We start from the raw sequence: 15,367 nt of genomic DNA, 5'->3' as shown, positions 1-15,367 counted from the left end.
AATCCCGAAAAAGCGGTGGGACATTCTGGCGGGGCGCCCTGTCAAATCAGAGCACTCAGTTGTTCAGCGAGAGGAATTCAAGAAAACCACTCGGCCTTGTAGAGATTCACCAGTCCATGCGACCATCATACATGATTTAATATTATGGCTTCGGAGACTGGGATTCCCGGGCTTGAAACACATGCGACCAATCATAAAACCGCACGAATTCTTTAGCGTAGTATTGGAAAATGTGCCGAGAGAGGAGCCAAGTCTCAAACTAAAAGTGTTAGTGGCTGTACTATCTAAGCCACATTTGTTTGTCCGTTCTTTTATTATACGAATTGCGAATCATCACAGATACACGCATTGCGTTATTTCCTTGCTGACTTCCTAGTCTGGGCTAAGGTACTAACTTATCTCATCAGCAGCACTGAACATTGGGGACCCGCGTTCATCCCTCCCACCCAACCCAACCCACCCACATGTCTCATATGATGCAAAGTTGGTGCAGGCATTACGAGTCGAAGCACGACGACTGTGCGTTTCTTTCTAGACGAGGCGCCATGCAGTACTCACAAACAAACAAATGAATGAATGAAGTGTAGGCTACAACCACAGTCAAGGTCTAACCAATCTGAAGCACCATAATACATACATAATTGGACTGCACATTTGCAATCGTTACGACCACACCATGCATGCCATGCATGTCAAGTCATGAGAACTACTGTATCCCACCCATCCTGTAAGCGCGTTTCCCATGGGAGTTGCAAAACCATGGAACCGCCTTACAATGGCGAATCCGGGGTCGGGGCGATCAGGGTATGAACCAAACCAGTGCCCACACAGAAAGCCCGTGTATCGCACGCACGAGCTCGATTTACTTCCGAGCACAGACGATGTACAGTATCCACGTGTTGACTGGCTCAAGTCTGGCTCATCACAAGCTTAGACGTTCGTGCCAGAACGATCGCAATCGCAGGGAAATCGTTCTTGTTGATCATGGCATGGCACGCACGGTAGAAGTATGGCAGCAGTAGCAGCGGTCACTCATTCGGGCGGGAACTTCCCCTCCCCCCTTTCATGCCACCAGAACCATTGGAAACACGACATGACACCCTTTCCCATGGCATGATGAGACAATCATTGTTGGCGGGTTGCCGCCGGACCTCTTTTTCAACCAGACCAGGGTCGTCGCGGATTGTGAGAGTACCTAGAGATTACGATAGCCCCACGAGCTGCAACATCGCTAAGATATGGGAAAGTCATGCAGCTAAAGAGCCAGGTAACATGGCATAGCGTCACCTGCAATCACATACCTTCGATTGCCCGCGACAATCCGGTCGGCAACTTCAAAAAAAAAACCCCTGCCCTTTTCCTGGACCGAGCTCTTTGCCAGACGTTATCTCTGGCGCGCGCGAGGGCTCCGATTGTGAGTGATAACTCATCAGCGCTGGCTCCAAGGGGACTGACTGGGTAATCTTCCAATGGAGTTTCCCCATGGGTGGGTGGGTGGTGCGAAACTTCGGGAGAGAGAGAGACTCAATGGACGACGCCCCCGACGCCCCGTGTCCATAATGCTCTAAATTTCCAGCCCGCACTACCGTTCGCAGCGAGCGAAAGCTTGATATCTCCTGATGCGCCAAGGATTAGGAGCCGGCCCATCACAGTGCATGGCCAGGACCCATGAGGCTTTGCTAAAGTGCAGGGGTGAATGGCCTCGTTCCCTGCAAGCAAGCCCGGACCTGTTGAACATTCAACACGTGAATCAACAGACGAGACCCTAGGGTCTAGATATACCAGGTCTCCCTTCGCACTGCATTCGTGGTCTGATATTCCAAATAGTTACATACATACAACGCAAAATTTATCTCGAGACGACGACGACGACGACGACAGAATATGGCCCCTTCACAACAGAACGAGACAGCAGCGGCCACTCCCACCGTCGTGCCTACCACTTCATCCCGCCGACAGTCGTGCGACCGATGCTATGGTCAGAAGCTACGTTGCACTCGCCAAGGCAAGGAAGGAGCGTGCAATCGCTGCCTGAAGCAGGGAGCTCAATGTAAGTCCAGAGCGAGAGCGAGAGAGCCGGGACGGACCATGATGGTCTCTCCAAAAGTCAAAACGATGGATGGACTGTGCCAAGCTTGAGTCCCAAAGGAGATTTGTAATGTTCAAGGCTGACCAACGTGTGATGTGTTTGATTAGGTGTATACAGTATGCTCGCCCCCCCCCAAGTCAAGAATGTTTTTTGTCACTTTTTAGCTAACATCCAGCGGGTTTCAGCCTACCGAAAGGAAGACCTTCAGTAGCAGCTTTGGCGCGATCAAGAACTCCACCGACTACCCCAGCGGATCGTCGACGGAGCTCGACCGTCCAGCATACTAGCCTCCGTGCCATTGCAGAGGATAACTTTGACGGTCGTGTGAGTACCACCAGTGAACAAGAGGACTCCAAGGTCGTTGCATCTACTGCAAATGCAACTTCGTCTACAACTCCCACCTCTTCGTTACAATGGCCTTTCGATATGGACTGGAACGGCGACATGATTGGAGACCTCAACGATCCCGACTCCATAAATAATGTGAGCTCTGCTTCTCTACCTGCTACATTTGGATCTCTTGATTCCGGCATGTCCTTTGATCCTTTCTTGAACGTCGACCCGAGCAATCCATTGGTGGACTGGACGACAATCGGTGGTGTGGGAGAACCTCTTGAGAGAAGCCATAGTAGTGGAAGCAACTATCTCAACAACGTTGGCATGGACGGTCTAAACTCCGGCATGAGCTTGGTATGTTTGTTTGAACCAGAGCGTCAGGCGATGCTCTTACCTGATGGACATTCGACTTGATAATAGTAGTTTGCTGACGTCGACATCTACTTCCAGGATCGATCTCCCTATGCCGCGATAGCACAGCTCTCACAACTCAGCACACGTCTCTATCCCCTACATCAGTCCGGTTGTGTATTGGCAGAGACGGCAGCAGCATCCTTCTCCGGCAACCGATCACAGCAAAGACCCCTACTCGACGAAAGCTGTCTGAAGAGCGTGGCGAGTTGGTTCGTCCATCTCTTCGCTCGTGTGCCATTGCAAATATTATCCGTCGACTATGGAACGAAGAATACAGGCGAGATTCTACAATCCGTATTCTCCGCATCACACCACATGATGGAGATTCTCTGTCGATTACAAAACGAGCCTTCATCCTTTGACTCGAGTCGAGGAGAGACGGGAGCTGGCCTCCCACATGGTCCCATCCACTCCGGCCAAGGAAACAACGATAAATTCAACGCCCTCAACGTCCTGAACCCCGCTGGACACTATTCCCACGACACCATCATATGCCATTTGGTCATTGCATGCCACACATTACTCCTCAACATCTACGTGGCAGTCCTAGTAGCTCTCCAACACGATGTGGACTTGAGAAGCTCATTCCTCCTCCCCACAAAATGCACCGGATACTTGGAAGGCGAGACGCAACTCGTAATGGTGGTGCAGTTATGTGCCTACCTCCTGGAACGTCAGCGACAGGCTGTCGATATCTACTTCACACCTTCCCCGCCCTCACCACCACCACCCACCGCACAAATGATGACTCCTCCCACTACCCCGCCCACAGCGAACCGTGAGGTGGTCAGTCATCTCGAAACAGATATCCGTCAGCGTTTGACGCGTATTCGTCAGGCGTTACGGATTTGACAAGCCCCCTTTTTCAATTATTGGAGAGGAACTACTACTACTACTACTACTACTATTTTTTTTTTGAAGCAGCCAGTCGGAGGGATATAGAGGCTCCAGTGGATGATATTGGAAAAGTGTGTGGTTTTTGTTGTGAGACACGATATTTTTTGACCCTGTACATCATTCTCCAAGAAAGAAAATCCATAAACAGAACAACACGATACCCCCCATTCATTCATCAAACTCATCATATCCCATCCTCATCAAAACTGATACCTCATCCATCAAACCTCATACATAACCAAACTTCCAACCCCGAGCACGTGCTCAATTTGCGGGACCACCCCGCGTCAGATCAATGCCTGTGCATGCCGACTTTTGCTGTTGTGGAGTTCGAGCTTAGCATGAGCGCGTGGCGCCACGAGGCTACTACCTACCTACCCAGGTACCGCGCAGGATTCACCCACCGTACCTAGGTAGTGCTCCGTCCCGCGTAAGCCTCAGCATTTAGCGCCGTTCCGCCAATATTTGCCAATTGCCGGGGCTATGATAGGGAGGGGAGAAGGGGGAAGGGGGCCCTAGATTGAGTGGCTCTCCGAGCCCATCTATCAGAAGAGCTTTCACATGTCCGATAGCCAAAGTTCATACGATTCGACCTAGCCCTGCGCTCTGCTCTCTTCTCTCAAGATCGATCTCTATCTACCAAACGTCACTAATGTATCGGTCTTTCCTCATCTCATCTAACCATTCGTGTGACTCTGCCTCCGTCTTGCCCAACTTCTCCATCACCACTCGTCTCCAAGTAGCGGCAGAACTACGACCCAGTCTGGCCGCGCTTCCACAGGTATATACGTGAGCACCACTATTGAAGAGATCCCAGACGCAATCGCGATGTTCCCATAGAGCGTCAGCAACATATCTGCCTGTCGTTGTTACTCCGTCATCGGGCTTGGAAAAGCATGGGATGACCTGTGATTGAGAGGGATTAGGTTAGTGATTTACATTTTTTTTTTCGGGTAAAATTCTGGAAGCATTCTGTGTCTACAACTTACTTCAACGATACCTTCCTTCTCCCATGCAGCCAGTTCGGGGCCGTAAAGAAAGTCTTTCTCGGGATGGCGACATCCGAAGAAAAGTATCGCGGGCCCGAACTGGATCCCTGACTGGTTCTTCTTCTTCATCTTCTTCTTCAGAGCTGCGCGTTCCTGCAAAAAGGCTCGCATGGGCGCAATGCCTGTGCCTGCTGCTTGCATGATGATCGGGGTGCTGGGATCGGCGGGTAGACGGAATGCAAGCTTGGTTGGGCGCACCAGACATTGCACACTGTCTCCCAAGGAACGACTTGCGAGGTGGGAACTGGCGACTCCTCGGAATGTACCGTGCCCGCTTGTAGCTGGGCCTTCGAAGACATCGAAGGTTAAGCTTGCAATCGACCCGTCAGCTGTGTGGATGGGAGAGGATGAGATGGAGTATGGGCGAGGAACAAGCGGGAGGAGTAGATCGATGTAGACACCAAAGGGCAGTGTGAGCTCAGGGAGTTCCTCCAGAACATCGATGATCGAGTATCGTTTGTCTAGGAGTTGTTGATATGCTGCTTCCTCGGACATTGCTGCAAGTTGAGATGTAGCTTGACTGCCTTCTCCCGCGTACGTCGACAAGATGGAGAGCTGTCGCTGTGTGATGGGCGCCGCAAGCTCGACTGTGCTGCGCAGGAAATGCTCAATGGAGACTGGGCGTGCAGGAAGGAAGTCCTTCTTGCTGGAGCGAACGGTCATGAGATCTCCGGAGCTGAGTTTGAACCGCTTCATCACTCGGGAGACCGTTTCGTCCGGGTTACGACCTTGGATAAGGAGGTAGTCTCCAGATTCGTAGGCGCCTCCCTCTGGCAACTGGATCTCAACGTGATGTTTTGGGGCACCGACTGACGCATCTGCCAGCTCGCGCGATGCAGTGATGATGCCGACGGTCATCTGTTCGCCATCAGGTAATTGAGGCGCGGCGGATGTGCTGCTTCCGATCTCAATATCGACTCCAATGGTTTCAGACAGCTCCTGTTTGGTGGTTCCTGTGAAGATGAAGAGCGTCAGTAAGATGCAAATGAAGTGCCAGTCTGGTATAGAAGAATTTGGACGCACCTGAAAGAGTCAGACACAACTTCTCGCTCCATGCCTCCCATGGACCAGTGAGATCACGCTTCACATTGGCAAAGTCAACGTCCAGGATCCGTTCGCAGCCAAGAGCTTCCAATGTATCGTCGATCAGACGTGGTACCCGATGGAATGTGTGTACCCAGTCGCTGTTGCCCACACCGAAAACGGCATACTTGGTGCCCGGTGGCAATTTACTCTTCTTGGCCGCAAGCTTCTCCAACCAAGCCACAAACTTTTTGCCATTGTCAGGCGGTCTTCCTTCGTAGGATGGAGTAATGATGACGACCGGCTTGTCAGTGGACAGCTTCTCCACAGCATCGTCCAGCTCCTGAACTTCCAAATCGAGGCCAAAGTCGGAAGCATACTTTGTTAGTTGTTGAACCAGAGCGTCGGTCGTTCCCTGGAAAGCACAGAGTCAGCAAAGGGTTGCAATTGGATGTTGGATGATGCCTTACCATATTACCGCCCCAAAGGACGGATATCGATCGCCTGACTTCAGGTGAGGTCCTCTGCTGCTTCTTGCTTTGCTGAGTCGCGGCCGCGCTCTCTTGCTGTGCTTGAACCCCACCAGGGATACCAAACATGAGACCGCGGCCTGGTCGTGGTCGGACGCGGATGTAGAAATCAATCGGCTTGACACCCATTTGTCCCTTCAGTTTCAGCTCGTAGTCTGGGTCAACTTTTTCAATGTCAAACTTCTGGAAGACCATGGCCATGTTGATGAGAATTTCCTGCTCAGCGAAACCACGTCCAATGCACGCACGCATTCCATCCCCAAATGGCTTCCAGGCGTTCTCCGGCAAGGTCGAGAAGTTCACATCCAGCATTCGCTCAGGTCGGAACTCATCAGCATCTTCGCCCCATACCTTCGGATCGCGGTGAAAGTGGCGCCAGATCCCAGAAATCATCTGACCCTTCTTGATGAGATACTTGCCGCCAACCACAGTGTCCTTTACGGCAAATCTCGTCAGAAGACTGACGGGGTGTTGGAGTCGTAGTGCCTCCTTCATGCACGCGTCGAGGTATTTCAAATTCCGGACCATATCGTACTGCAGCACCCCATCACCAACCACCTCATCCACCTCCTGCTGTGCCTTGCGGAGAGTTTCTGGCTTGTTGCACATGAAGTAGTAGATGAAGCAGAGTGTCGAAGTCGTCGTTTCGTAGCCACCACCAAGAAGAGTCGGGATCTGATACATTACGTTTTCGAAACCGAGCTGCTCGCCAGTCTCCTTGTCAACACCGTTGATCATGACATTCAGAAGATCCTTGGCGTCCGGTTTGGGATTGTCGATTCGCTCTTGGATAATGGAGCTGCATAAAGCTCGCATCTTGACAATGTTCTCTTGTCGGTGCGCCTCTTCCTTGTAGTACAAAAGGTTTACGAGATCAGGTCTGTTCGCGCGCCTTCCGGATTCAACGATTGCCTCATTCAGCTGCGTGTTGAAGGGATGCGGATCCGGGGAGTAGAACTCGTTGAAGCGGTAGCCGTAAGCGCACAATCCGATGGTCTAGATCGCGGTCAGCCACACAGAGAGCAACAGGCAAAGCAGAGCCTGGATTCCTTTCAAGATATCCATTCACTTACATCGAATGTCAAGCTGGACATGTCCTTGATGCATTCAATCTCCCTGTCACCCATTCGATACCATTTCAGGACTAATTGCGCACTGATGTCCTGCCTGAAATCATGTCAGTTCATGTTGAAACCGTCGGGGGGATGCAGTCMCTACATATCATCGAACATCTTGCTCAGACCGATCGGGCCCAGCGCTGGTTTGAGCAGACGATGCGCCTTACCCCAGGCTTTGGAAGTCGACTCTGCAGAGAAAAGACCATCGCCGAAGACTGGTCTCATGAACTGATGCAAGCGGTGGGTGTATTTGATGAATCGACTGTCGTCTGCCATCTCATCGACAAGCTCACGGTTGCCTACGAAGACACGAGGCAAAGCAACGCCCAGCTGCAGAGAGAAGATTGGATAGTATTCGTCCATGAATTGCCAATAAGATCGCACTGCACACGTGCRATCCAAGTCTGGCAAGTGTCCCAGCAGTCCATAGTAGCTCTGGGTGGGTGGTGACGGTATGGGAACCAATTTGGAATGATCAATTTGTTCCTCTTCTCCATCCGGTAGGCTCTCGTCGTCGTCCTCTGAGGATACCGGGCATACTGCTTCGGTGACTGTGGCTGACTTTGTGTCGATGTGTGCAGGACACGCACTGGCGTTGACCACGCTCAAGGTAGCCATCGTTATGACAAGCCTTGGAAGTCAAATTTGGTGCAGCAGGTGATGTGGTATTCACCAGGAGTATTCAAAACAGCGACCCCTTTTGGTGTAGCCTATAGGCTCGTACAGCGTCAGTAGTATGGGCCTATACCACGTCTAAATCTGGGGTGTCCCAATTTGGCATAAGCGGCCGGACCTCCGACCGAGACCGAATCTTCGGTGCTTTGATAACACAACTCACAGAGACTCGCGTTCCTTCGGCGGCCGTGAAACAAGTATTATATGTTCGGGACAGGGTTTTGATTCTCATGAACACGAGTGATGAATCATGGACTCATGATTCGCCCTGTCRACGAATGTCGTCTTAGCCTGCTGGGCTGAACTGATTCGCCTGTATAACTCAATCCACTTCTCCAGGTTTGTTCCCGACTTCACATCTCTTTACTCAAGGTACTCGGAAATTCAGCAATCTCATAGCCAGCAAGATGCACGTTCTTATCGTCGGTGGGGGCCTTGGTGGTCTTGCCTTGGCCCAATGTCTTCGCAAGCAGGGCATCTCATTTGAGATCTTTGAGCGCGACGCAGATGAGAATTCGCGTTTCCAAGGATGGGCCATTGCTCTGCACTCGTAAGCTTCAAACACGCAACCGGCTGAGCCAAGCTGACAGTGCATCAGTATCCTCGATGAGCTGGCAGAAGCGTTTCCAGATGATGTACCCGGGCTGGCCGAGTCCACAAACCATCTCCTCCCTCTGAAGCTCAATGCTCAGATTGGACTATACTTTCCCGGCAGAGATGATCGACTCGGTGTTGAGGTAGGCGTGTTTCAGCAGGTCTCAAAGGCCGTACTGATCAGTCTCTGGAATAGGACACGCCGGAAATGCCGATTGTACGCGCAGAACGCATGCGCCTGCGGAGAACTCTTGCGACCAATTTACCTATCCAATGGGGCAAGCGTGTAAGCCGCATCGTCCACGATGATCATGGCGTCGAGGCCTTCTTTGAAGATGGGACGAGCGCCAAGGGAGACATTCTCGTTGGAGCCGATGGAATCAACAGTTCTGGTATGATCACTACGGGTGTAGCAGTGAGTAGGATTTGCTGACAGCAGCTAGTGCGAACACACCTATTGGGAAAGCCAGGTAGCGAACTCTTGAAGATTGTGGACCTGGCTGCTATTGTCGGCGAGGTCACATTGGAGGGCGGCGCATTCAAACGCCAACTGGAGCTCGGCCACAGCGCCTACATCTACCAAGATCCTCGACTTGGCTTCATGAACTTCTGCGGGCTTCACCACACGCTGCCGAATGGAATCTCAGGCCGCCATTACTGGAWGTTCATGCAGCCAGATACTGAAATCGCGAAGCCAGATCATTGGCTCCAAACCGCAACGCAGCAAGAGAAGCTCGATCACGTCTTGAAGGCCGCCTCTGTAATGCCACCCAAGTTCCGGGAGCTGTTCGAACTGACTCCGGCGTCTGGGATCAAGAAAGAGCCGCACTTGTGGAAGGTTTTGGAGATGGACAACGAGATTGGCACACTCCCTGCCGAGCGTGTCATCATCATCGGCGATGCGGTTCATCCCATGACTCCCTTCCGTGGCGAGGGTGGATACCACACGCTCGTCGACGCGATGCTGCTGTCAAGGACGCTGGGCAAGGTCCAGGGCCAGGACTTTGCAACCATGAAGGCGGCAATTGCCGACTTCAACGCCGAAATGGTCGAGCGTGGGTCTGATGCGGTGAGGACCTCGCGAAGCGTGCAGTCTTCCCAGAAGAGCAAGGAAGGACAGTCGAAGTATGTATCTGCCAGGCAAGACGCGAAGCCCTTGCCATGGGAGAACATTGAGCTGGTCGAGATCAAGGCCTAGAGTATGCTTGGCCCATGGATTAGTGATCGAAGAGAGACATTTATCACAAATCACATTCAAGATGAGCTTTCCCGTGTCTTTCCCGTGCGGTTTCCACGTTGCCATCCCCGTCGGGACGCCTGCGCTGTCAATGTCTTGACTCTGCAWGGTAGGAGACACGACTGTCTTGGCGCTCACGAGCAGGGCCTTGCGGTGTGACTCCACCGACAGTCGAACGATTGTAAGGTAGGGTATCTTCCAACGCTGTCTCGGTCGGGTGAGGTTGGGTTGCGGAGGAGTAAGATGCGGGGCCGAGCGAGAGACCGAATGGAAAACACGTGGACGATGCGCGACAAATCTCAGATTACCTTGCGATCGGAATGAAACGTCAATAACACTTGAYGCGCAAGATCGTGGTACTGATACGGTGTATTTCCTTGGTGAATCTCACTAGCTAGCGTCAAATCAAGACCTCCCAGACCTCCGTAACTCCGACTCTGCTCAATCTGTGAATGCTGCTCAATGCACATCATGTTGCATGTTACATCCACCGGACTTTACGCCACGGCGTACACCAACTTGTAACCCGAGAGCGCTTGAGTACGGATGGTGTTCACGCCCTCAATGACGCCCTCCCATCCACCGGGTAGCGCCTTCACAGGATGCGTGGTGATCAGTCCACGGTCCAGGAGAGTCTGAACCGCCGCGAATGCATCGCGACCGAAAGCCCGGTCTTCTGGACGTGCCTCTCGGCCGTATTCGCCATCCAGATCGACTTTGTGGCCGAAGATGGTGAGGACCATGACCCAGGAAGGCACCACCGTGAGGGACCGCGTCTGTGCAACGGCGTCACGGAATGGCTCAAGTGCCACGTAGCGACCACCGGCACGTCCAAGCGCGCCATAGCACAGCTGCGTCGTCTCCGCGCTGGAAACACAGTCCAGTGCATAGCCGAGCTCGCCTCCAGTGTAAGCGCGAATGTCCGCTGCGCACGTTGGGCTTGCGTAGTTGAAAACCTTCTCCGCGCCGAAGCTCAAAACGAGGTCGTTGTTGGAGGGAGAGCAAGTGGCGATCGGACGCAGTCCGGCCCTGCAATGCCTATATTAGCTGACGTTCAAGATGAAGCAATCCTGGAGTGCACAACTAACAATTTCAACAATTGCACCGCTCGCGTACCAGTCGCCGTACTACCTCCAGCCACGAGCACAAACTCCCCGGTCTTGGAAGGGACCCCGGCACTGAGCTGCTCCAGCGTGGCCGGCACGCGCATTTCGTGGAAGAGACTCAACGAGGCCGTGGAGAGACCAGTTCCGAATGAGGCTGCGTCCTCAAACCTCATCGAGTCTGGAATCTTCAGCAGGAGGTCGTGGTACGCGGCAACATACTGGGCAAAGGAGCCAATGCCAGGCTTGTTGACATTCATTCCATGGACCTGCATTCAAATGTAAGTCGCCGTTGCAGACATCTCAAAGAATAGAGGCATACCAAACCGGCGACACGATCTCCAACCTGCAGTTTGCCTTCCGCCTTTGCATCCTCCCCCAGAGCGACAACAGTACCGGAGAAATCGTATCCGTGGACCGCTCCAGGGACTGCGCTAAAGTCAAGCATCTTGGCGTCTGCTGGGTTGATCGCCACTGCTGCCGTCTTGACAAGCACCATATCAGACTCCAGGGCCGGAACTGCGACATCGTGAACCACTGCGAGCTTTCCTGGTCCTTGGACAACCAACGCTGTTTGAACCTGAGGAATAGACATGTTTATCAATCGACGGTGTCTTGTGTGTTGAAACGATTGTGTTGGAACCAGCGGGTAGGATTAGGTGAGTGATGCAGTGTCCAAATGATAGTACAACTTTAACAGGCTGCGTCGCTTCTCATCTATTTACCTACTCATTCTCACTGATCTAATCTATCACCCATCCTCCATCCCAGACAAAACATCTAGACGCTCGCCGACATGTGGAATTCCGGGATCCAACGCTTGGCAGGAAATCCCCGAACCTTCGGGGTCGGTCGGTGGTCGGACTGCGTCACATGCCCATACCAGTACGTTGATGCTGTGCTGAATACTTGTATCTCCCTCCAATACCGACACAGTTATCCTAGCTGGCACTGGCAACGCAAGGACTCGTCTTGCCCTACCTGATAACCAACGCCCGACGTTAACCCTCGTCACCATGGCACCCATGGACAACGCCCTCCCGCTCATTGACTTCAGCGGCTACATTGGTCCCAATGCCACCGCTGAGAGCAAGGCGAAAGTGATTGCGGAGGTGTCGGCGGCGTGCTCGCGATATGGCTTCTTCCAGCTCTCAAACCATGGCGTGCCTCTGGTATTGCAGAAGGCGCATCTCCAAGCGCTGAGCAATTTCTTCAGTCTGCCAAAGGAAGAGAAGATGAAGCTTTCATTCCTCAAAGATCCTTGCAGACGTGGCTACGAGTCTTCTGGTGACTCGCTGCGCGATGGAGACCCGCTCCCAGACTCCAAGGAGGTAGGCGCCACTGCAGGACATTTCAAATCCAGTCGCGTTGATTGCTGACTTGAGTCAAGTCCTTTTATATCGGACGTGAAGACCCATTCGAGCCTCCTGGTTTCTATGGTCCCAACGTCTGGCCTGACCTTCCCGAGGAAGATTTCCATGGCMCGGTTTGGGAGTACTACCAGACGACTGGCAAGCTCGGCAGGACGATTTGGGAGGTCCTACTCCAAGGTGGGTCAAGTCGGTCACAAGGATTGAGGTCAGATGTTAACCTTTTGTCAGGTCTCGGGTACCCCGTGGAAATGCTGAACGTGTTCGCCAAGCGTCCGATTGTGCAGATGAAGAACATTCGCTATCCTCCCATGAAGGATGCGGTGGAGGGTCAGTTCGGAGTGGGCGCACACACAGACTTTGGCGGCGTTACCGTGCTGCTGCAACAGGCTGGCAAGGAGGGATTGGAGGTGTTTGATACCGAGGCTGGTGAAGCCGGCGAGTGGCTTTCGGTACCTGCAATCGAAGACGTTTACGTTATCAACATGGGGTGAGTGATTCGGCGGGACAAGAAGCGAATGACAGTGGCTGACTCGAACACAGTGACATGGTGGCCAAGTGGTCCGGTGGACGCTTCAAGAGCGCAAAGCACAGAGTCACCCACAAGATTGATTCCGAAAGATTGTCCTGTGCCACATTCTGGCACGGCGACTCCAACGCCACCAACCCATTGAACCCAGACGATCCCGACCGCTCGACGGTAGGAAAGCTCCTATTGAACAGGTTCAGAAACCAGTTCACCCTTCCAAAGGAAGTCGATGTGGCGTCGTAAAAGCGTTCGTTTTGGCGGAGTCTTTCTTGTAAACAGCATACCTATATATTCATGTGCACAGCTTCAACGGAGTCTGGTTGCGTTTTGGGGGTTTAATTCAACATCGACCGGGAATGTCAAAAAGCAGGTCTACAATGTCATTTGTCTCATGTGAATACAACCTTGATCTTGATCTTGATCATACGGATGTTGTCGTGCTCGTTCTTGTGTGGCTGAGAATTGCCCCTCGTCGTGTGCACTGCCCTGCCCGCTAAGCCCCGCTTGGATACGTCAATAGTTCTTGGGACGCGGTACTCTGTTCAAAAACCGGGCTGCACGACGTCGTGGCGATCCACGTCCTGCAATACATACACTACCTTAGCATATACACACCACTTGACGCGCCAGCTGAATTGAACAACGACCCAACGCTCTCAACTTGAACCCTCGCGGTCACAATGGGCAGCCATCACGATCCCAAGCTGCTCTATGCGATCAAGGGCATCAAGGCCTATCACATCCAAGATGGACAAGAACAAGACCTCACCCCGTCCGGCCCACAAACACTCTCCCTTCTCATGGTCCCGACAAGCTCGGCCTTTGCCGACCTCAGCACGACGGTGCCGCAGAACGAAATCGCCGACGAAGACTTTTATCTCCACCTCAACCTCCCGCCTGAGCTCGATCTTCCCCTACCAGCCACCACGCAGGTCTACCATCAACCCCCGCACAGCTATCTCATCCCCCGCTGGGACCTGGGACACGGCTCCGGGGCCTTCACACGCATCGAGTTCCCACGCATCGGCGCCGGCGTGACCCAAGACGATGTCGACACCTTTGAGACCATCTTGGCGCAATGCACGGCCTTCTTGGAACGCGCGAAGCCGCCCATGCCCAATGGAGCGGGGGAGAAGAGCACGTACAATCCTTCAGACTACGCGGCGGGTGGTAGATATTCCTCGGATGAAAAGGGTGGCAGACAGCACGGAGAGATTGTCCTCATTGACGAGGACAACGGCTCCGTCGTAGGGGAGCTGGGAAATGCCACGCAGATTATGGAATCGTCGTCTCTCAAGCCAGGCAGCAAGGACCCCGTCGAGATCGAGGTCAGCGCCGACGGTAAGCGCATCGAAGTCCGGCCCGTGTCCGAGGACTATCTCCAGATGGCCAGGCATCCCGCCTATCAAGACAGCAGCATCGTTCAGAATGCTGCGACGGCGTCCCGTCTACTGGTCACCACTAGCTCGTACATTGGCAACATGCTCACCAACCAGGCGGAGAACTTCACCAAATCAACAAAACCAAACGCCAAACCCATGGAATTCGCGCCAGCAACCCACCAGCGTGTTCGCAAAATCAACACCTTCACACAAGGCGCTGCCAGCATGTCGAGTAAGACTGTGGGGCAGCTGAGCAACACCGTGCAGAACATCGCCGCCAAAGCTGCTGGTAAGAAGAAGGAGCGGCCACACAAGGGCTATGATGAGAATGGGAAACCATTGGACAAGGACGACTACAAGCCGGGTATGCTCAACAAATCTCTCATCGCATTCAGCACTGTCATGGACGGTATCGCAACCAGCGGGAAGACCTTGCTAGAGACTGGTGGCGGGGCAGCAAGTACGGTGGTCGGGCACAAATGGGGAGAGCAGGCTGGAAGTCTAGCTGGTAATCTGGCTGGAGGCGTAAAGAACGTGGGTTTGGTGTACATTGATGTCGCTGGTGTGTCACGGCGTGCGGTCATCAAGAGTGTGGCAAAGGGTATGGTTATTGGAAAAGTCAGAGGTGGGGGACAGGTCGTCGTTGGCGGAGGCGACGGAGGCGTCATTCCCGAGGAGGACCTCAAGGCCGCACAGGGATATCAAAGCACACCGAACAAGCAGAGCGGATTCCAGCCCGCAGGCGAGAGTTATCAACCAGGAGCCTACGGGTCGGCAGCACCGCCTCCGCAATATCAGGAACATGGACAGTCGGGAAGTTCTTATCCCAGAGAGAAGTTTCAATGATGAGATGAGTGGCGAAGTGGCAGTACCGGCATAGTTACAGGATGATGCGGTGATGACGAGAACTTTACGAAGAACGAATGGGAATGTGAAATGGCAATTGCTTTGATATGCTAGACAGTACTTGCAAGAAGCCGTGATGTCGAAGTCAATAAAGTCCATATGAAGGCCTGATTTG

The 15,367-nt window shown here is 53.0% G+C and overlaps 6 protein-coding genes; 4 read left to right on the top strand and 2 right to left on the bottom strand.

The window, feature by feature from the left end:
- Positions 1-2,515: 2,515 nt before the first annotated feature.
- On the top strand, positions 2,516-3,691 carry RCC_12216 (uncharacterized protein; the record flags this gene model as incomplete). XM_023768602.1 has 2 exons in its annotated part: positions 2,516-2,779; positions 2,876-3,691. The coding sequence occupies 2 exons, from the start codon at positions 2,516-2,518 to the stop codon at positions 3,689-3,691; spliced, it is 1,080 nt and encodes a 359-aa protein (XP_023624370.1).
- A 681-nt stretch (positions 3,692-4,372) lies between these two features.
- Positions 4,373-8,074, bottom strand: RCC_03311 (related to bifunctional P-450:NADPH-P450 reductase; the record flags this gene model as incomplete). XM_023768601.1 has 6 exons in its annotated part: positions 4,373-4,642; positions 4,726-5,738; positions 5,809-6,223; positions 6,279-7,334; positions 7,412-7,505; positions 7,557-8,074. The coding sequence occupies 6 exons, from the start codon at positions 8,072-8,074 to the stop codon at positions 4,373-4,375; spliced, it is 3,366 nt and encodes a 1,121-aa protein (XP_023624369.1).
- Positions 8,075-8,538: 464 nt separating this feature from the next.
- On the top strand, positions 8,539-9,923 carry RCC_03310 (related to salicylate 1-monooxygenase (flavoprotein monooxygenase); the record flags this gene model as incomplete). XM_023768600.1 has 4 exons in its annotated part: positions 8,539-8,681; positions 8,730-8,868; positions 8,922-9,117; positions 9,169-9,923. The coding sequence occupies 4 exons, from the start codon at positions 8,539-8,541 to the stop codon at positions 9,921-9,923; spliced, it is 1,233 nt and encodes a 410-aa protein (XP_023624368.1).
- Positions 9,924-10,459: 536 nt separating this feature from the next.
- RCC_03309 (related to toxD gene) lies at positions 10,460-11,660 on the bottom strand (the record flags this gene model as incomplete). XM_023768599.1 has 3 exons in its annotated part: positions 10,460-10,991; positions 11,051-11,334; positions 11,388-11,660. 3 exons carry the CDS (start codon positions 11,658-11,660, stop codon positions 10,460-10,462), a joined length of 1,089 nt encoding a protein of 362 aa, XP_023624367.1.
- Positions 11,661-12,081: 421 nt separating this feature from the next.
- Positions 12,082-13,207, top strand: RCC_03308 (uncharacterized protein; the record flags this gene model as incomplete). XM_023768598.1 has 4 exons in its annotated part: positions 12,082-12,396; positions 12,456-12,615; positions 12,667-12,925; positions 12,979-13,207. The coding sequence occupies 4 exons, from the start codon at positions 12,082-12,084 to the stop codon at positions 13,205-13,207; spliced, it is 963 nt and encodes a 320-aa protein (XP_023624366.1).
- Positions 13,208-13,644: 437 nt separating this feature from the next.
- Positions 13,645-15,192, top strand: RCC_03307 (uncharacterized protein; the record flags this gene model as incomplete). The annotated part of the gene is made up of 1 exon (XM_023768597.1): positions 13,645-15,192. The coding sequence occupies one exon, from the start codon at positions 13,645-13,647 to the stop codon at positions 15,190-15,192; it is 1,548 nt and encodes a 515-aa protein (XP_023624365.1).
- Between the last annotated feature and the right edge of the window lie 175 nt (positions 15,193-15,367).

The sequence above is a fragment of the Ramularia collo-cygni genome (assembly GCF_900074925.1).
Source record: "Ramularia collo-cygni strain URUG2 genome assembly, contig: RCC_scaffold04, whole genome shotgun sequence".
NCBI lineage: Eukaryota > Fungi > Ascomycota > Dothideomycetes > Mycosphaerellales > Mycosphaerellaceae > Ramularia > Ramularia collo-cygni.
This window is presented reverse-complemented; position numbering and strand designations above follow the sequence as displayed.